The sequence below is a fragment of the Athene cunicularia genome (genome assembly GCF_003259725.1).
Source record: "Athene cunicularia isolate RWA chromosome 24 unlocalized genomic scaffold, athCun1 chr24_part1, whole genome shotgun sequence".
In the NCBI taxonomy this organism is placed as follows: Eukaryota; Metazoa; Chordata; class Aves; order Strigiformes; family Strigidae; genus Athene; species Athene cunicularia.
In genome coordinates this window covers 3,040,046-3,061,414 of record NW_020799132.1, presented here as the reverse complement: position 1 = coordinate 3,061,414, position 21,369 = coordinate 3,040,046, and the positions used below count along the sequence as shown (strand labels likewise).

Here is a 21,369-nt window from a genome sequence, read left to right as displayed (position 1 = left end):
GCCTGTCCCTCCATCCCGGGTACCAATGCTGGCCGGCGCTGGGAGGGATGCTCAGGGGGTCGATGCCCGCATTTAACTCCCCGGTTGCAGAGTGAGACCCGCAGAAGAGCAAGTGTGCGTGTGTCAGTCAGCATCTCGAACCAATGGATGCCTGGTAGGAGGTCTGCTTTCCCCCGTGCACACACTGAGCCTGGTGCTCCTTCTGCTAGTTGTGTGCGTGCGTGCGTGTGCAAGGAAAAATCAGAGACACTGACTGCCTGCTCCCGTCTCTCTCTCTCTCTCTCTCTCTAGCTCACTAACTCAGTCTCCCTCCCTCTGCAAACATTGGATTTAAACCTGCTCAGAATTCAACGCAGACGAAAGCAGCGGCGGCAGCAGCAAGCAGCAAGCGAATCAGCCGCTAGTCTACCGCAGCTCCAAGATGTACCATCCTGCCTGCTGGATCGTCTTCACGGCCACCACTGCCCTGCTCTTCATCCCAGGTAGTGCAAAAAGCTTGCTTTTTTTTTTTTTTTTTTTTTTTTTTTCCAGGGGATAGGAGGGTATCGGCTGGCAGGGTGAGAAAGCCGAGCGCTGTGCGCGCGTGGGGGACCCGGACTTCATGCACATTGCGCACGAACGCGCACACAGAGGCAGCGAGTTGCTCTGCAGCAGGGAATTGCCAAGTGCTCCCAGCGAGTGGGGTTCAAACAGCCGTGCCTGTACCCCCACAGCAGGGCTGGCCACCCCCCACCATCACTGCCACCGTGCCGGGTGGTCCTCGAGCCATGCTGGCACCTGCGGTGGGGGCTGTCCGGGCTGGGCAGAGTCTGTTCCCTCTGGCAACCTCTGGCTGTAAATGATGGGGTCACTGAGCTTTATCCCCCCTTCAAAGTTGGGCACCTGCTGTGCCCTCCCGCGCTGTCACGCTATTCCCCGCGTTCCCCCTCATCGCTGCTTCCTGACAGGCAAACTCGGGTGTCTGCCCCTCGCTCCTTTTTGCAAAGTGAAAACGAACCCCCCGATCCGGGCACCCCAGGGGGGGACCACGTCGGGCTGCGGCGAAGGTGCCGCAACCTCCCCGAGCTGAGCAGGCGGCTCCCAAAATGTGGGCTGGCTTCTTCCCCGTGGCTTTGCCAGGGGGAGGGCGAGGGAGGGGGGGAGATGGTGGGTTGGGATCCAGGCGCTGAGTGCTCGGCGAGCGGGTCGCAGCGGGGCAGCGAGCGCAGCCCTGCACTGCATCTGCGGGGAGGGGAGCGATAGGGGTGGACGGCAGAGCTGCATGCCGAGGGAGGCGGAGGGGGCACGGAAAAGTGGCCGGCATTTTTTTTTTTTTTTTTTTTTTTTTTTTTTTTTTTTTTTTTTTTTGAGGATGATGTGCACTTTTATAGCAGCTGAAAAATTTACGGTCCCTGTGCGAGCAGATGGAGACTGGGTGTCGAGGCTCAGATCCGTTCTTAACCCAACATGTGTTTTTCATGACTGTCAGCGAGAATTACATTGGACTCGGGAGGGCAGGGAAGAGGCACAGCTATTATTTCAGCAGCTTTCCGTGGTTTAGTTACAGTGCTTTGCTGTGCAAGGCTGGCGTGTGTGGGAAGAGGCTGAGGCTGGCAGGGGAGAGGTTAGCTGTGTCACAGCTGGAAAACGGCTCTTCCCACAGCTGTGATGAACATGAGGGGACTCGGGCTCGAACTTGCTTGCGGAGGCTCGTGCGTGGGACATCATCCACATCCCGGGGTGCTGTGGCAGAGCGGTGCCACGCTGCAGCCCGAGCCCTGGGATGAGGCTGGGTGCCACCGATGCTTCGTGGGGTTGGGGCGGGGTGTGATACGTGTTAGCCCTGGGCCTCTGCCAGCAGCACCTCAAGCCAAAATGCTGCACCTGTACTTTAGCCCGTGACAAGGGTGACGCGGCTGCGTGAGCTGCCTGACTTCACCGAATGCAAGGGGACGGTGGTGTCTTAGTGAAAATATTATCTTGAGCAAGGTGAGGCGGGTGTGTCTGGAGCGGGGGCAGCTCGCTGTGCCGAGTAGAGCATTAGCTCTTGCACCCTCTTGCTAGAAGAGGTTCCTCTGGGTCGAAATTGCAGAGAAATGGATGCGAGGCAGCTGTGCGGGTCAACTGGGAGATGTGTGACACTTGATGGGCCGTCATCGAGGTGTCCTTGCACTGGCAGAGACCTGCCACAGAGCATTGGCAGTTTGCTGGTGCCCTGCAGTTTCCTCAGGACGTGGCTTTTTGGCCAGAGGGCTGGGCTAGCCCTGACATCTGTGTGTGCCAGGGCAGGAAAAGGCCCGCGCGTTTAAACCCCCAGTAACTTGGGAGAGGTTTCCTGATCCGCGCTTACACGGTTGTAGCTTTCCCTTCTTATTTCTCTTAAGCAGCAATATCTGCTTTGGCTTTGACCATCCCCTGAGCTAAACCAGCCCAGGACTTTGCCCAGCTGGGCTCAGCCGTTAATCCATCAACTGAAACCTGCTGCCTGCATTAAGGAAGGGAAATATTCCCGTGCGCTGGGCCGGCTGCTTGGTGCTTTGCCTTCCTGCCCCACACCAACCGCTTTCTGTCTCGCAAGCACAGGATTTGAACATCTCCTCTCCTTTTTATTTTTGCTATGGCTTGCCGAGGTTGGATGTTTTTTTTCTCTCCCTGCCCAACCTGACCGCAGCACTGATACCAGTTGTGGTTTCGCTGCTGCGGGCTGTAACACAAGTGGTGTTGGCAAAGTCGTCCTGGATGGCAGCCGGTGCGGAGCGGAGTCAAATGGTCCCTGCTGGCCCTTTTTTTTTTTTTTTTTTTTTTTTCTGGGAGGGGCTGTTTATTATTTGCAAGCGTAATCCCACGTGTTTTATGCAGGTGACGCTCCCCTGGGATATGCAGAGGCTGTTTGTGAAGTGTGAACTCTTTCCCTCTCCGTTTTTATCCAAATCCTGCGGGAGTTTCACACGGGGTGGTTAAAGTGAGAAGGGAACCTGCTTTTAGAAGGTGTAATTAGAGTGAAGGGAAACATCACAACTTGAAGGCTCCTGCAGAAAATAGCATCGCAAAGTTATTATTAGCTGTAATAGCTTATTTGCCAGTTTTTTCCTCTTTCTCTTGCTCCCACCTCTGTTCTTCCCCCCCTATTACTTCTGTTAGGAAAGATGCGTTTTTCCCATCGGGGCTCATGTCGTCTCGTTACCAATTTACTCTTGTGGAATCTAAAGACACGAAAGGTTAATGCAATAATGAAACCCTGACCCCTCTGGTCATACATTGCGTCTTACTCTGCAGCTTTTTATTTCTCTGTAAGACAAGTTTCCATCCAAAATAATTTCAAAGGCTTAATGCTGTTGTCATCTGGTGCTGTGGGGGAGGCGGGTTCCTGGACATCAGTTGCTCTGAGGTGGGCTCTTTCTGATGGGAAGGATGCTGAGGATTTTTTAATGAGCCCAGCGCTGCAGGATGGGGAGGTGGAGTGGGTAATTTAATTGTCAAGCTATCAGCAAATGCTCTGAGCTGCTGGGCATTTTGGGTGCTGCTGTTTTGAGATGTACTGGGGTGGGCTGTGATGCCTTGTAGAATGAATTTGGGGCAGGGGGGAGTATATTCGGCTAATCCGCAGTTACGGTGTGACATCATGGCTCTACAGGTGGCAAAAAATCAATGCACATCAGCTTTTGCAGACATTTATATTGCTGCCTTTGCTGGCTTAGCGAAATGACTTGTCATGGCAGCGGCTCCTTTCGGAGGTCAGAAATCTGGCAGCGCTGGGTGAGATGGACAATCCAGTTTGTGACTGCTCCCGGGCATCGCGGCCAAAGTAAAGCTTGAAGAGCTTAGAGAGTCCCCAGGTGCTCTGCCATCGCCCCTTTCACCTGGGACCTGCTTTCTGCATCCCGCCCTGGGACATTTTAGCAGTGCAACCCCCCACTTCCCCTTCCTCACCCTTGTTGGGGCAACATGGCTTTGGTGGTAGTTGTAAATCCAATCTAAAGTTAAGAAACGGACACTGAAGGAGTTAAAAACACCTTTCTGTCCCTTTCTAGTATGCAGCTCCTGCCACAGGAGGATGCTTTTCCCGCTGCCACCACAGCCTATGACATGGCCATCACCTCCCTCCATCCGGGCTGGCAGAGGGCTGATGGTCCCTGCCACTAAGCCCAAGAATAAATACCTGGAGCATGTTAGTTCTGCTTTAGTGTCATTTCAATATGAGCGAGAGGGACTTAAAGGGATTTTCTGTGCTCTCCTAAAGGCTGGGAATAGTAGTGGATAAGGTATTACAGCCATCAATCCTCCATCGGTCGGAGATGCTTGTCCCAGCAGGACGAGGAGCATCAGCTGCACTGGTGGGCATCAGCCCAAACCCACGGCTTGGTCTTCCTCTGCCTGAGCTTCGGGCTGTAGTTTCCCTGTCAGAGGTTGATTCCTCCATCCTGTGGCTCTTGGGACAGGGAGAAAGCTGGCGTCGGCCATTTAGAGGATGTTTTGTTTCTGCTGGGGTGGAGCAGCACTTGCTCTCATTTCCAAGTGACGCGGGGAGGGAGGGCGATGGGAGAACAGGCACACGCACCTTTTGCTCAGTGTAAATCCCCGCGGCACAAGTTTTCAGTACAATTTCAGACCAATTTGCAGGTTTTGGGACCAGTGTCTCTGGCAGCTGCCTTCCAGGATGCCCCAAAGTGGCGAACCTTGCTTTGTGTTTTCCAGCAGCTTCTCTTTGACAGTGTCTCCTTTGTGCGTTCAGTAGTTGCAGGCGGCCGGGTGGAGGAGCTTTGCTGGTGCGAATCCCTGTGAAAACCTGAAAAAGGAGAAATGTTTCAAAGGCACCGATGGGAGCTGAGTGCCTTAACTGGTGCCTTTGAAAATCTTCCCCAAAGGCTTGAATATTTGGTTATGGCGAATTTCAAGCTGCATAAACAGCCGTGTTTGTATTTTACACTTGAATATGCAATTTGAAGTTTGCGCTCTGCTCGGTCGAATCCAAAGTCACTGGGTGAGGAGCAGGGAAGGAGGCTGCTGGAGTGCTGCGACGAGCCACATTCGCGGGGCAGCAGGGTACCCAGGAGGATCCTTTTGCTGCCGTCAGATGGGAATAGAGGAAAACTTGTGTGGCTTTTTTTTTTTCTGTAAATCCTTCATGACCCTGTGGTCAGCCTGAGCTTTGCAGCCCTATCCTTTTCCCCTCCCCGGTTAGGCAAAGCCAGACACTGCTCCCTGTCTCTCCTTATCTTCTGTCCTGACCATCCCCTGAGATGCTCTCAGCTGCTGGTGTGTGCAGGATGGGGAATAACCTCAGCTCTCATGCTTCTTTTTGTTTAAACTTAAAAATAACAGCAGCTCTGCTGCAAATCTCCTTGCCTCCCAGTCATCTCTCCCTTTCCCTAATGAAGGCATGGTACTTATAATTACCAACACGGCAACAGCACATACAGAGGTGGCTTTGACACTTGCTGCTCTGTGGGTGGGTTTTTCCAGGGAACTCCTCTTCGTTTCATGCTTAGAGGAAAAAAACACTTTCCTGCCTGTTTCTCAAAAGCTCTGGGACTGTATTATCTCTCTCTCAGGGTGACCAAGCGAGGTAGCTTGCTAGTTCTAGAGAGGTGGGAATGGCAGGGGATGCATCGCCCTTGTGAATTGATGGTAGCGTGAGCCCAGGTATTGTGGGGTCTGGCTGAGCGGGGCCTTGGAGCTGGTGGGCTCTCCCTCTAGTCCTGGCTTAGTCTCAGAGAGTGTAGGGTGGTGGAGAGCAGTGGTTTGGGGAGTTGGTTTGAGTTGCGTGGAGGTGGTGGGCTTCTGACAAGGCTAGGGAAGAGTGTTTTGCAGAGGAGGTGTCTCTTCAAGATCATCTGAAGCAGGGAGCAGTTGCACGGTGGCAGCAAGTGGGAGCTGTGGTTTCAAAGGATTTCTGGAAAGGGGTCCTGGTGCTTCTCACAGATCTCACATCCTGGATCTGTCTTTGTGGGCTGAGTTTCCCAGCCGGACACAGAAGCCTTGCGCACCAAGGCTCAGCGAGCTGCAGAGACCCATCAGAGCATCAGTGTCAAGAGCAGCCTCCTTGGGAGGAGCCGTTTTGGGGAAGTTGAACCTGTTGCCTGTGCGGCAAAGTCATGTGCACGCAAAACACGTGTGAGATGAGATGAGGAAGGGGGAAAAAGAAGAGTTATTTTTAGATTTACTTTTCTGTGAATTCAGCGCTAGTGAAAAGTGCTGGATTGACAGCTCTGGAAACTGAAGCGGGCTGAAAACTGCAGGGAAGGGTAGCCCAGCAAACCTCCCTGCGAGCTCCGTGCTTCAGGGTGGGATGCTGGGACCGGACCTCGTCAGCTCAGACTGTCTGGACAGCAGAATCACAGGGAGCATCTGTTGTGTTGACCAGAGCTGGTACATCCGTGGGGTTTTATGCAGAGGATACCAGCCCCCCAGGGGAGGGCAGATGGGGTTACTTGTGCTTGATGTGGCTTTGACCTTTGTGGCTCAGCCCATGGTGAGTAAATCAGCCACGTGTGGACCAGCCAAACGCACAGCATGAGGGCCTGGGCTTCCTTCTGGTACAGCCGGAGTTACCATTCCCACTAACCAAACTGCCCAGGCACGTTTCTTCCTGTGCTCCTCGCAGAGCATGGGAGAAGAGGTCTTCACACGGGGCTTCAGGCCCCCCCAGAGCAGCTCTGAAGCGGTGAGACTGGGGGGGAGCCAGGCTGTCTGCACCCCACGATGTGCTCTCCACCTGCCAGCCCATCGCCTCCGCTCGCCCAACTGTTTACTTCTGGCTTTTGTTTCCCAGACTTGTTGCTATGCATGCGGCGTGTGGAAGGAGCTCCAGCGAATATAGGCCACACTTTGATTGTTCAGCAAGCTGGAAAATGATGATTATAATTTTTGACAGAAGGGAAGGAGGGGGAAGGAGATCTCTGGGCTTTCAAATCTGCTCTGTCATAAGCAGGATCTTGCAAGGGCCTTCTGATGACTTCTCCCGCCCCAAAGGAAATGGCGTTTGCATAGCAAGAGGGGTTAGAGGAAAAATTTTTCTCTTTACAAGGACAAACCGGTGCTTCTTTCACCAAGTCTTCCACCTTGTGCGGCAGTTCTGTCACAGCGCATAAGAGAAATACGGTTGGTGTTGGCCAGTAATCGAATGGGAAGCATCTGAGAAACCTGGATGCTGCTAAAAAACCCTCCCATCCCTGCTAGATCAGTGCACGGGGCTCGTCCTTCACGGCAGAGGGACTGGCAGAGCCCTCGGAGCCAGCCCCAGGGGTCATGGCCATTAAGGTCCTTAAAGCCAGCCTGTGCAGAGCATCCTAAAACTTAAAACAAAGCCTGAAAGACCTCATAGACTAATCCCAAACAGTCTGGGGCTACATCTTGAGTGGACCTGTCTTGGCATGTCCCTGTGCCCATGGAGACCTTGGCTGTTCCCACCGTGCCCCTTCCTGGCTCAGCGGTCCAGACAATCGCCATTGGCATTGGCTGCACAGTCCCTGCCAGATCTGCCCATTTATTTATTTTATTTAATGGTGTTGGCTAATTTCCACTTTTTTTTTTGTTGTTTATTTTAACGCGATCACTTCTAATGAGGCTAATGACATTTAGTCTCCATGGCGGCGCATTTTAATTTGGTCACTGAAATGTCAGCGTGAGGCAGCCGTCTCCTATCTACTCATGACAAAAGACACCACAGACAAAGGGGCTCTGTCCCCAGCCATCCCTTGCCCTCCTTATCTCCTGCCTCCAAGGGATGGGGCACGACATTTGGCAAAGCCACCCTCCCGCTGTCCCCTCCTCTGCTGGCACCAGGGGAGCGGGCTCGGCCGCCAAACGCTATGAGGATGAAAGGCAAGGGCTGCCGGAAACTCAACCTTTTGAGACGAGCCAGCGCGACATAATTAATCAGATGTCAAAACCTCTAAGTAAAGTTAGCTTTGATCGGCAGGGAAATCTGTCAGATACGTTGTTCTGCTGCCCGTGGCGCTTTTCTGTCTTTCTCTGCCCATCCGTCTACGTTGCCACCTCTCCTTTCCATGGCTGGGGTGGCAACCTCCTATAGCCAGGCGGGACCTTCCAGCTTGCGAAGGGTGGACCAGCATCTCCTCGCCCTCACTGGAGCTGGCAGCGGGGATGGTGTCCTGGAACAAAGCAGCACGGGCACTTGTGAGCCCCATTGCTGAAATGCTGTGGGCGTCACGGGGTTGGAAATGGGACAACGGGTAGGGGGCCAGGGTAGCAGGTCCATGAGTCGAAAAAAGATGCGGACATTTGCAGAGGTTGAAGTGGTCGGATGCTGCAGTGTGAAATTGGAGAGGGCTCTGGTGCAAAGTTGGGTTGTCAGAGCAGCCTGAAACCTGAGGGAGGCAGCGCTGGGGTTGCAGGTGGCTGTACTGGAGAGATGGCAACTTCTCTGCGTCGTGTCATACTCGAATCCTCTCAAGATGTTGAACCTTAGAAGCGCAAGCCGTTTTGCTTAAGAATGAGTCCTTTTTTTCTGCAATCTAGGTCCAAATGCAGCTGAATTTGATCTGTTCTCCTTTGATCTGTTCCTCCCCCTCCATTCTGTGTACCAGGAATGGAGGAAGATTAAAGTTTGCAGCTTCTGAGCAAACTCGGTTGCTCATCACTGCATGATACCCAATTACCTGCTGATACCTCAGGAGTGAGGAGGTATTGATCCTGCTTGGATTTGAACTTGTTGAACCAAAGAGTCTGGATATTTCAAATCTGTTGCTTAGGACATGCCATTTCCTTCAGGAATCAAAGAGCCATGCAGGCTGTGTTTCTGTACCTCGTGGTCCTTGGAACTGATGGGAGGTGGGTCTGTTGTCTCTGCCACATGGGAAATGACCAATTAGTGATAAATAATAGCATCCGTAGTGCAGGAGGGATGTTGATGTAATGACTTTTGTGATGTACGTGAGCCATATCTCCATTTTACTGAAAATGACTCCCCAGAATCTGATCTTTATTCCCTCACGTGGATGGTTTTCTGTGCCCTCCCCACACACTGCAGGCTGCAGAAGTGCCTTTGATGGTATCCCCCATGTCCGCCTTCCTACTGTTGTCTGCTTCCTGTCATGTTCCCAACCAGAAGTAGCCTCTCAATTCAAAACAAAACCAAAAATTCTTCCAACATTACCTGGTGAGACGAAGCCTGAGGGACTGGATCAAAATATTTATTACTGAAACTCGGTGATATCGGGTCTCTTGCGTAGTGGTTGTTGTTTCCAGTAGATCTTAAAACACTTCACGGAGAAGAGAAATTTCGTTGTCCCTGTTTTTGCAGACAGGGAAGCCAAGGAATAAAGAGGGAAAATTACTTGCCCGAGGCATGTGCGGAGACATGTGTTAGAAGACGTGTCCTCGCTGTAGCTCCAAATCTGAAGTAGGGGTTTCTGCATGTTTTTCCTTGTGAAACAGTGAGTTTCAGCCTCCTCCTTTGAAAAACACAAGAGAGAGACTGTGAGATCAATACATTGGGTCCTAAAAATCTCTGTGGTGGGCTGACATGGAGCTGGAGCATCACAGAGCTCTTGGGCTTGCGCTTCCATGGCCGTTGGGAGCAACGGATGCCCTGGTGAGTGTCACTGTCAGGAGAGGCTGTACTACACTTCAGGTAGCGATGTCTGGAGGTAGGCAAACACAAATTCATGATTAATGAGTCTTAGTCTGGCCTTATGAGTTCAGGAGCACCCTCTGCTCCTCTCAAAGTTGGTAGGAGGGCAGCGTGTGCTTGATCCCCCCCCCGCCCTTTAGCATCTCGTCTCGGCCTGGCTTCTCCCAAGGTCTGAAAGTGATGATTTTCGAGTTGAAACCAGGAGATGAACAGAGAAGAAATTCTTTCAAGAACGCCCTTCACTCAACCCTTGGGCTCCAAATGGAAAGGCTCTTTGCAGTTTAACAGAGAGCGCACATTTGTCCCGGCGATGCCTGCCCTGCCTCTGCCTTCTGCGCTGCAGCATCCGCCGGCCGCTCGGAGGCCAAGAGTCGATGCCTTTGCCAGCCTTTCCGTATCCTCAGGATACTTTATCTTTATAAAGTAGCAATAAGTGGACAGTATAATATATTTCACTTTTAATAAGGTGTTGCCAGTTGCACACACTCCGCAGAGCAATTAGTGTCAAAGGCAGCTAAGCAATGGCGGGGAGCCGTAATTCGACTGTTTACCGGGTTGGAGGATTTATGGGCAGGCGTTGGGGAGAGACGCGGTCGCAGCTTGGCTGGAGATACGGTGCTGTGCACTGGCTCTAAAACCACACGCCTCCGAGCTATTGAGTCCTGCTGAGCTGTGGCAGCTCTTGAGAGAGAGGCCTGAACAAGCCACTACTTCATTTTGGTGGCCCCCCCAGCTCCGAGGCTTGGGAGGATGCCTCCGTAAGGGGATGCTGAACCTGCTCAGATGTGCCAGCCAGCGGACGGTTGCCCAAAATTCAGGCAGGGAGGACCTGTTTGCTCTTTGTGTGTTGGCCTGGAAGGCAGAGCTTTGTGGTGTGAGGTTGTCCTCATCAGGGAAGGGTCACGTCCAGATCAAAGGGAGATCCTGAGCTTGGTTGGTACATGGGCGTTGTGCTGATGGAGATGATCTGGGTGGAGACAGGACTGGAGAGGGGAGTTTTCAGGTCTGGGTGAGGCTTTTCTGTGTCCTTCCAGCCTGTGAAATACCTAGAAGTGTCCAGAAATGATGGGGGACCATACTCGGTGGCGCTGCTTTGTGTGAGAGTGACCCCATTTTCCATCCCAGGCATCTAGCACTTCTTGCTTTAGTTTTAATTTTCATTTTAGCGTCGGGGCATGTTGGGCAAAGAGCTTCAGTGAGCTTAGCCCAGGGAGGTGCTCGTCTCTGTCTCCTTTCCGTGAACTGAACATCCCCTGCTTTTGTCTGGGGACTCTCTGATCATCACAGGTTGTACTGTGCAGCAGGAAGGCAGTTTTTATAAAGACTAGTCTGTGCGTTGGATCTCTCTGCCGAGGCACTCAGCTAAGCGATCCTGCCAGAGCCCTCCTACCCAGATCTAACCGGGCTCACGCTGGCACTCGGGGCGCAGGTTTCCAGAGGCTTGGCCCAGCAGTCCTTGGCTGGCAAGAGCTTTGTGGGTGGACAAAAAGCAGAGTTACTCCGTGGAGGTGGTGTGGCTGGAGCTGCCGCTGTGCCTAACAGTACAGATCGGGCTGCGGATGCTGTAGAATCAATCCAGCCCTGATCCGCTGCGGGGAAGCAATCTCAGTTTGTGTCAGATCTGATTTTTGGGGGTCTGAAATCAGCCTGTTGGGGAATGTGTGTGAAAGAGCCGGCTTGCAGCAGGCGTGATGCCGGGGATGCAGTGGATGAGTTTTGCATCCCTGGTCCCCAGGTGCCATCGACTCTGTGCACCTGAACCTCCACCTCTCACCGCCTTCACCATCCCAGCTCCTGGAGCAGCCCCACTTCCCAGGTGAAGCCTTTGCCTTCCCCCATGGAGGGAACGGCCGAAGTGTTTGGTTTCTAGGGTAAGCACAGGCAGTATTTCTGAGCCCATGCCCCCATCTGCTCTCCCTTTCCCACCCCCCGTTTCTCAGTTCAATAAAGTCCCAGTTTCTTGGGTTTGCTCTCCGAATTGAAAGCCTTCCATTTTCACACCTCTGTAATTGGTGCTATCTGTTGAGAGAAACTCTGCAACTCCAGCCAGCCAAGGTCAGGAGGAGCTGAATTGAATTAAAAGGAGCAGAAATTGGTTCGAGGTGGGCAGAGGGCCATGGGGAGAACTATGCAATTTCTCTCCTTGGGGCTCCTGATGAGCAGAGTGAGCGGCAGCTTCCCATCTCAGCCCGCGGGGGGCTGACATCGGCCCACCCACACCTTAATCTGCACACCGAGGTGGGCACCTCTCAATTGAAAACAAGGAAATGAAACCCAGCATCTCCTCCTTTTATCTGGTCAGCTAGACAGGGCTCTGCTCCTCTGGTTCCTTTGCTAGGATGCTGACAACTGTCACTGAAATGACCTTGTGGTGATTAAATACAGCAAGAAATGATGTTTTTAATACAAAACTAAAGCTGTAATACAAGATGATGGCTAGGAGATTTAAGATGCTGTGCGTTAATCCTGCCTGTAACTCAAACCCAGGTGAAAAGCCCCCAGTGCTGTCGGACTGAGTTAAGGGTGAGCATCCTACCTTTTGGATCACGATTCCCCACCTCAGTCTCTGCTGACTTAAGCTGGTGTAAAACTGGAGCAACTTTAGCCAAAGCCGGTGGATTTATAGCCCTGTGATAGAGCTGTGGCTAGAAAGTGTGCTGGGAAGTGCCATGATGTGGAGTTGTCTTAGGGGAATAGATGTGATGCTTATAGCTCTTACAGAGCAGCTTGGAAATTCCCCCCCGCCTTTTTTTTTCCTTTTTTTTTTTTTTTATTCCTCCCCCTTGAAAAATGTGTTTCTTCACTCGCAGAATGTATGAGCACTCTGCTTGGCTCCGGAAAGTTTTCTTGTCTTGAGGATGCTCTTTCTAGGAGGAGGAGACCCAACCCAGCAAGGGAGTGCTGTGACCTCCAGCTCCTGCTCTGCCCTTATCCCTCGGCCCACATGATCTGTCTTCCCCAGGCCAGGCTGGGCTGCCTTTCTCTTTCGGAGCTCTTCGACTGGGTGTATAATTAGTGTTTATAAGGGATTTGGCCCCAGGTCTTCCCCAGCCCAGCTAAATGTCCTTGGCTCTTCAGAAATAGAGCCGCTCTCGCTTTGGTGCTGGCTTGGTGGGTATTCAGAGTAGAGTGGTTCCAACAGGATAGCGCAGAAAGGGGGAGACGTTTCAAATGGTGAAATTTCAGGCAACAAGGGAACAATTTTCCACCCACTTCTGAGCTGGAGCAAAGCCCTTCTAGTCTCTTTTTCTCTCGCCCCCCAGCTGGGCTGGCACCGGGGATGTGCCATTTATTCGAAGCAGCAAGAAGGCACGTGGCCAAGGTAGCTTTGGAGGATGCCAAGCACGGTACCCTGGCTGCCCAGCTGTTTGGAGGGTGTGCTTGGAGGATGTCCCCAACCCCATTTTTTTGCCCCTCCTCCCTGGGAGGAACTTGATGTTTGTGGCCCCGTTGTTCCCTGCTCCCATCCTCGGGCGGGAGAGAAGCCATGGGCATGGCTGCAGCCAGTTGAGCGCCCTGCGACCGCCCCGGGCCCCCGCTCTGCCTCTCTCATAATTTATACAAGAGCAAGCCGATGTTCCCTTTTAAATTGACAAAGGCAGAGAATGGAGCCCGGGAAGCCCTCTGACCCCGGAGCCCTGGTCCATGAAAATTACAGGCACTGTACAGCGCGTTTCCTCTTGATGTACTTGCAGTGGGGAGATGCTGGTTAATTTGCCAGGACTCAGAGGTGACCCGGGTTTAATAAAGAGGATTAATGGATTTGAGCTAAAGGTCTCGGCTGTTTTGAGCTGATAGCCTTCTCCTTCGAAGACACTACGGCAAGGCACGGCTCAGCCTCTTGCGGGGAGAGGCAGAGGCGGCTCGCTTAAAGAAGCACGCTGCTGTGTCGGCAGGTGATTTCCTGGGGGGTTAATTAGCAAAGCCAGGTACCCCGACCTCGTCTGCCCGGGCATGAGCAGTGCTGCTGTGAGGCTGCCAGCCTGCCCTGTCTCCTGCCTGTTCTCGTGGAGCGAGGAGGCTGGTGCTGCCCTGGGATGTCCCCTTCCCTTCCCTGCACACCTCCCGGCTGGGCGGCTGCAGGCGAAGGACTTGATGGCTGGACACAGACCTTACGCTCGGCCTTTTGCTCCAGTTTTTGGGGTTTGATGCTGAATTTGGGCTCAGACCCATCATTTCTTCAGCTACCCCTGTGCCATGGCTGATTTAGACGGTGCTGACCAGCCCGTGCATCCCTGTGTCAGTGCTGACCTCAGCAAGATGAGTTTCTGTTTCGTACCGAGTCCGACAGTGCTTTCCACAGGGATTTACACTCTTTCCTGACCCCTCGAGCAGGAGAGGAAGGGGCTTTGGGATGGGTACCAGGAGACTCTGCAGCAGCAGGGACCCTGGGAGCAGTAAAGGAGATGGTTTGGCTCAGGGGCTGGATGCCTGAGCATTGTCACAGCTGGGTGTAAGGATCTGGGTAGGATGGAGAGGGAGTTTCTTGCCTGGGGAGGAAGAGGAGGATGCACGTGTGAGGGGTGGCGGGGATGAGCATCGGCAGAGGGATGTGCAGGAGCTGCACGAGGGCAGTTTGTCTTAGCAGATCTGCACTGTCCTCGCTCCTACATGCCATTCTCTTAAGGGTTAAAGACAGCCCTGTGAGACTGATCCTATGGGGCTGTCAAAACCTGTAGCAGGAGTGATAAGCTGCCCGTGATGGGGAAGAGGCTGAGCTGTGCCGCTGCCATACCCCCCTGCTCTGCCTTCTCTTAATGTTCCTAGCACTCAGAGCAATGAATTCCCCATAGCGTCCTGCTCCCTGGCCCTGGAGTCTGGCGATATTCCCGTAATAAGTAAGTGGAGTGCTTTGGATGGAAGCAGCGAGGGACTGGGCCACTTTCCCTGCCGGGAAAATGCATGCACAATCAATGCAATCAGCTTACCCTTCAGGTCCTTTTTTGGGTTGGAGGGAACTGATGCTCTGACCGAAACCCATTTATCGAGTCGAGAAGGTGCAATGAAATGACAAGCTGTAGCTTTTACCAGCTCCTGTCTTCTGCCTTGTCTTTTTCTTATCCAACAGCATGTCTAATGTTATGAAGTGTTATTTTCTTAAAACCCCATTTCTCCTCTTTTCAGAGGGGTAGGTAAACACCCAGCAATCCGTGCTTTGCCAACCACGGGTAGGAGTGTTCAACAAGAGATCCCAGCGTGGAGCTGGGTCATCTTCTAAACTATTATTTATCTCTCTAAGGCCGGACACTGACCTCTCTTACCTTGGCACTCATCAGGGAAAACCAAACGAACTATTTCCTTGCAGAGCTGAGCACGAGGTCAGAGCCAAAGCTGTTTGCACTCTCCTCCCGGTGAATCCCGCAGCTCTTTAGGACAGGAAGCAAAGGTGTTAAATGTATCACGGAGAAATTAAGTGCAGGAGCCCGAATGAATGATTCAGCAAATGCACTCAAATGTGAGGCTCTGCTATGATGGATCCTGATGGGATGCTGGATCCCAGCTCCACGTGGAATTCCCCGAGGGAGTTTGTAGGGGTGCGTGCAGCCTCACAACCCCCCAGGCATCATTAGGAATGAAGTCAAATTTTATCCATCCGAGCGTGTGTTTTGGTCACTTTAGGCTGATGCTGGCTATTTTTTTTTTGTCTGAAAACTGCGTGACTCATGGGAAATTTTTCCCTTTATAAACAGGCCTATTTTCGAGTCGGTGCTGAAATGAAAAAAGAAGAAAAAAAAAGGAAATAAAAGAAATCATGAGTTTGCTGTCATTTAATCTCTTGTGCTGCTCCTACTAACCAGCCACCACAGAGCTCCATGAAATAGCCTGTCTGGCAAATAATCTTTAATGCTCACAAGTGGCCAGGACTTGAGTTTTGTCTCACATCTGCTTCCTCCAGCAGCCAGGCAGAAATCAGCAGCATCACCTCCACACCATCCTCTTCCTCGGGAGGTGTGAGGGAGTGCTCCTGGCGGGGCTGCGTCCCTGCCTGCCGCGGTGAAGTTTTTCTGATATGGCAGGAGAGATTTGGGTAATGACCTTGTGTTCATGTGTCTGGGGCCGGGGGGGGTGGCTGGGGACTGAATTTAGCTGTAGCTGGGTGACGTGTCTATTTTGGTCAGCGACGGGGACTCATCCAGCGCACAGAGAGCGGAGCGCTTCGGCCCCGCAGCCGCTTCCAGAGGCTTTTTCCTGGGAACGCCCTGGCTGTGGATGCAAAAAGCCACTTTGCAGTCAGGTCAGGCGCTTTCCCTCGAGCTGAGCCCTGCATCGAGCCGTCCTCGCCCTGCCGCGACCTGGGGGTGCCGCAGCAGGGACCCCCCCCTTCCTTCTTTGCAGCGGGGTCTTGCAAATGAGTCAGGCTGCAACGGGGCTGTTGCCTTAATGCATTCAGCCTGCATTGTCTCTCCCCTGTGCTCCTGCCTGTAATTTATACCTGAGATTGTCATGTATTATTTAGCTCGGCGTTGGAGATGAGAAATGCAGTTTGCTGGGCAGAGCATCCCCAGCTCCAGCTCTCGCCTGGGTTTTGCGTGGGAAGTGAGCAGAGCGGTTCCCCGGTCCCACCCTTCGGCCCCGTGCTGCTGCCGTGGTTTTTCCCCAGGATAACTTTCATCCCGGGCATCAGGCCTAGCGTGAAATTGCTGTTCACCCCTGCAGCAGGAGATTTAATTATCATTAGCTTAGCTTGCATAGCTCCACGTGGTGTCGTGCAGCTGCGAGTTTATCTGAGTCTTTTAAAAATCCAGCTGCAATATATTATTATCCCCCCCCCCCTTCCTTGTGTTTTTATTCTTTGCCTCTTACAAAAGCTTTGCTATCCCGTAATGTTTTGGGCTACTTTGGCAGCCTGTGCACACTCAAAGTGGGAAGACGACACGTATTTCAAGGAGACTTGCAACCAGGCAGTGGTAGCAACCTGTGGGCATGTTTTAAAACATGCAAGCCCCGTTCCCAGGGCTTGGGAAATTTTTGCAGCATTTGATCTTTATTTTATAGCCTATCAATTACACCGGGGGGGAGGGGAGTCAGAAGCATTAAAAAAAAAAAAAAAAAAAAAAAATCACCTTTTCCTTGCTGGCAGGCTTTGAGTGGGAGTCAAAGTCGTGGTGGGCGTGGGAGGGAGGGAAGAAGTCCCTGGGGAATTTCCCTCTCTGGTCTGGAAAAGCCAAACTCCCCAAATTGCCCAATTTTTCCATTTTTTTTTCCAAGACCCTGGCAGCCCGTACGATGGGCTGGCAAAAAAACAGCCCAATCTCTCCATGAAACTGATGCCTTTTAGCCAAAGTTTGCTTGCATCACGCAGTTGCCACAAAACTTTATTTTTTAACCCCAAATTGGTTTTCCTCCGCTGAAAATCCACTTTTGTTGGGAAGTCCTTATTCTCTGGGCCAAATCCCTGCCATGGTGACCTTTTCCCATGGCTTGTCCCATCCTTTCCCTGCCCGCCCCACCCAGCCCTCGAAGCCGCTTTCCCCCCATTGCCAATAAAGGCAAACAAAAATTAAATCTATAATTATCATTACTAATTCCACTTAATTAGTCACAAGCCAGCAGCCAAATTGGCTTTCTCATAATTATCAGATAAGCAGTAAGCACATCTCATAGATTATAATTAACACTGCTTAATTAAAATCTAATATACATACACCCTTTCCTCAACATATGCCTAATTGGGTTCACAAACAGAGGGGGTGTGAAGCCCCCCCATCCCCATCGCTCCCCCCAAAGGTTCGTTTGATGCCACTTTTGCGTTAAGTCGATGGTTCGTGGGATGCTCTTCGTTTGGTTTAAAACCCATTGCTTTGGAAAAAGGCGTCTCCCTGATGCATGATGAACTCGCACAAGATACTCTCCCGACTTAACTATTTTTTATTATTATTGTTATTGCTCCAGCTGTGACCTCTCCATAATCCCCCGTCTACACTGGGTTCTGCAATAATAAAGCAGCTTGAATAAATTACACTTTCAAAGGCGAAGGCCGGATTTTGGCGCTGAGCTCTGGAAATTGATGTCTCTCTTATTTCCTCCTCCTTTTCCTGAGTGGGGTTGGGAGAGGCTCCAAGGCTGCAGGGAAGGTTTTTGCATGGAGAGAAACTCTTGCCCTTGCTTTGCACCCTCCCTGGCCATTCATATCTCTGTAGGAAACGCTCTCCTTTCCCACGGGGACAGCAGCTGTGTGGTGCTGGGCGTGCAAGAAGGACTTTGGTACCCTCTCGGGCTTGGCGGAGGGGTTGGTGCTGGCAGGTAGGAGCCTGCCAGGTGACGGTTTGTGCACTGGGATAGCCTTCAGCTCTGCTTTTCCTGCCTTTGGAAACACTTGTGGGTGGGAAACCAGGGTCTGAGCCAGCTCTGCTGTCCCTGGGGAGCCACTGCCTGCCCGGGTGACACCTTTGGTCTCCCTGTGCGGGTGACCTGAAGAGGCGACTTGTGAGCGGGGTGCTGATCACTGGCACTGCCGCTCTCTGACCTTGGGGCAATAATTACATCTTGTTCCCAGGTAGCCATGCCTCTGGTTTGCAGAGAAGCTCTCGCCTGTTTGGCTGCCAGAGAAAAACGGAAACTCCTGATAGTGCTGATTATTAATTAGATCATTTGCCTGCCAGTTTTTTGCTGAGCTAATATCTGACTGGTGAGTTGATTCACTGTGGGAGATTTGCAAAATGTGATTTCTGTCTTGAGAGATGCTGAGCTGAGCTTCTTGCAGCCAGGATGAAGGGAGGCTCCTTCTCCAGGACTTAATCCCAGCAAGGGCTCCGGCCCGTGGTGCTGGGGCTGGAGATCCCTCCTCTACGCAGGGCAAGAAAAGGGACTGAGTGCTGGTCCTTGGGGGGCTTCCAGGTCTGGAGTGTCACGGCTGTGGGTGATGCAAGGGCATCCTGCTGCTCCGAGATGTGAGCTAGTCTAGAAAGGCCTTTAATGCGGCGGCTGCAGAAAGTAAAGTCTTGGCACGTGTTCTGGTGTCGGGGGAGGATTTGCGGATTAGAGATGTGTAATTGTATGTAGTGCATGACAAAACAAAATAAGTGGCAAAAAGAACTCAGTCGTATTAAGAATTCAAAGCAAGCGTTAAGCTTTTTTTACATTAAGAGGAAAAAAAAAACAGGCGAGGAAAATGCGCGAGGCAAAATCCCTTTTCCTCTCTGCACCCTTTGCTCCCCCTCCGCTCCTGGCCGCTGTGATGAGGCGCAGCCTGGATGCGGGGGTGCGGGATGCTCCTCATCCGTGGGAGGGAGAGGGGCCAACCACTTCTGAAAACTTCTCCTCCCCAGGTGCCAGACTTGGATGGATTTGCTGGCCGGGGATAGCTGCGCATTTGGAAAATGAAGGCGAAACATGGCCGGGAATTCCTGGCTGGTTTTCCTGGCGATGTTGGCGTGCGTTAGAGGAGCCAGGTGCCTTGAGCCGGTGGTATGGTCCAAAGCCCATGGCAGGAGGGGCTCAGCTGAGCCCCCCGCTTCCCACCACCCCTGCTGCCGCGCAGTCGAGCATCTCGGCAACCGACTGCTCGCGAGCTTTTCGCTAGACCGTGCAAGGCAGCTGTATGCTTTTGTCCGTGGGGATTTCTCGCCATCATAAGATCTTCCCAGATTAAGTAAATAATTTCACATTAGCTTAATTAAGTCTAATAGACTCATTAGTTCACTCTTTGCGCACGTTCCCAAGGGGCAATGGCCGGGAACCGTGAAGAGTTGCTGTGGAGAAATCCTGTGGCATTTAAGGCAGGCACCAGCAGCATGGAGCTCTGCTCCTGGTTGAAGGTCGGCTCCAGGAGGTTCAGGAGTTAAAAATTCACATCCTCTTGGCAGCTTGAATCATGGGCAGGTCTTTCTTGCCCAAAATGCTGCTGGGTGTTGGGCTGGCCGGTGGCTTAGGTGTGGCCGTGTTGGCGGAGCATTGTCCCAACCAGGAGCGTGGTCCAGACCATCTTCTGGTGTCCCACCAGCCTCTGTGAGCTGGGGGATGCCTTGACCTGCTTTGAACATGGTAGCACCATGAGACCAGTTTGGCAGTTACGTGAGGTCAGACTTTGGAATGAATTTTTTGATGCTTTTGTGGCAGTTTTGTTATTTCTACCTGACATGAAAGCAAAAGGTTTTGAAGCCCATTGTGCCTTGAGGCATGAGGAAGAGCGAGGAGTCCCGATCCAACAGGAAGGTTTGGACAGTCCCTTTGGTTGCTGCATGGGGTGGCAGGTTGGGGCAGCTCCTTTGCCCTAAGCCAGTGGTTACAGAGTGACTGGTAGGGGACGGATGTTGAGCAGAGTAACAGAAATGTGGGGAAAAACTTTGAGGCTTCCCTGAACAGGAGGTGATGGGGAAGGGAAAGAACTGATGGAAGCTAAAATGTACATGTGTGTGTGTGTGTGTGTGTGGGCACACTTGCCAGGGGAGGGAGTGTATCTGGCTGCAGTAGGGGAGGATTTTGGCTTTTCTGTTACCTGCCTTCCCGGTGGCATGTGGTACTGAATTATACTGCGGTGCGCAGGACATCTTCATGATGCATTTTAAAGTTACATCAAGGGCACTGACATTTTTTTTTTTTTTTTTTTTTTTGGCATTTGCATAAATCTAAATAAATAAAAGAAGATTGAGAGAGGAAGGCAGGGACCTGTGGATCTCTTCATCCTGGTGGCGTGTTTCTATCTCCCGTACACAATGCCGAGGAGCAGAAGGCACGGAAGAGGGAGGTAGACATCTGGTTTCCCTTTCAAAAGTGTTGCCTGTTCTTTATTTATAAAGAAATTATTGTATTTAAAGCCAATGCTCATCTCTTGTACCAGCAGAAAAGCAGAGATAGGTGGATAGATTAGAGGGAAGTGGATTGTGCATATAAATGGGAGTTAATTTGCTGACTCTTTGGAGAAGTGAAACCCAGCTGAGAGCTGGGGTTCCTGGTGGCATTTTGCCTTCAAAAGCAGTGTGAGAGGTGCCTGTCCTGGCCGGGGGGATGCTGCATTGTGGGGGGCCGGGTACCATCCTCTCTTCTGCATGGCAGAGGGGTAGGGTCAGATGGAGAACTGGAAGCACCCCTTGGACATCGGAGGGGGCAACTTCTGTTATATTCGTTGTTTTTGAGAGTTGTGCCTCTGGATCCTGCCCGTAGCATTTCTCTTTGCCCCATGGCATGGCGTGACTCTGGATGGGCAGCAGGGTCTGGTCCTGGCATGCATCAACTCCAGCAGGGATGGGAATGGGAAGAGAATAGATTGAAATGCTAAATATACCCAGCAGGAACCAGCTGGAGCCGGTGGAAACCTCAAATGTATACCTATAGAAGAAGAACACAATGTTTCATTTATTTTGTTTTATTTCACAAGAAAAATCTTCACAGCCCAAACTGTCACTTTGGAAATAATTCGTGGCTGAGGATTTCAACACCCACTCCAATGATATTTTATTGTGACCCTAAACAAAATCAATAGCTTTTTTTCCCCCTCCTTTTTCTTCTTCCTTGAGAAAACAGTATTTTTCAGCTCAGTGGAAGAAGAAAATAGATTCTGCCCAGTGTTGTTAAAAAGATATTATAACCAGTGTCTCTGGAAGTGTAAAAAGTACATGATCTAATATGTCTGAAGCAATTTTGAAAGGCTGCTTTATTTAGGATAATGGAGAAGCAGCAGTAAACCTCATAATCTTCCCGGATAAAGAGTACAGCAGGAGGGTTCAGAGCTGCAGCTTTTCTGCCCTGGCTTCTATTTTTTCACCTGTCAGAGCCAGGGTTCAATGCTGGCTGAAGCGCAGCGTGGTGGTGGTACCCACCCGTAGCCGGGGAGGCCGCCTGGGTCACCCTGGGGG

The 21,369-nt window shown here is 51.8% G+C and overlaps 1 protein-coding gene across 1 annotated transcript in view; it reads left to right on the top strand.

Annotated features, from left to right (window-relative positions):
* Positions 1 to 206: 206 nt before the first annotated feature.
* LOC113488505 (opioid-binding protein/cell adhesion molecule homolog) overlaps positions 207 to 21,369 on the top strand; it is a 297,107-nt gene continuing 275,944 nt past the window's right edge. The window contains exon 1 of the mRNA XM_026863708.1: positions 207 to 482. Within this exon, the coding sequence (XP_026719509.1) occupies positions 422 to 482 (61 nt within the window). The 5' untranslated portion in view covers positions 207 to 421. The remainder of the gene's footprint in view (positions 483 to 21,369) is intronic.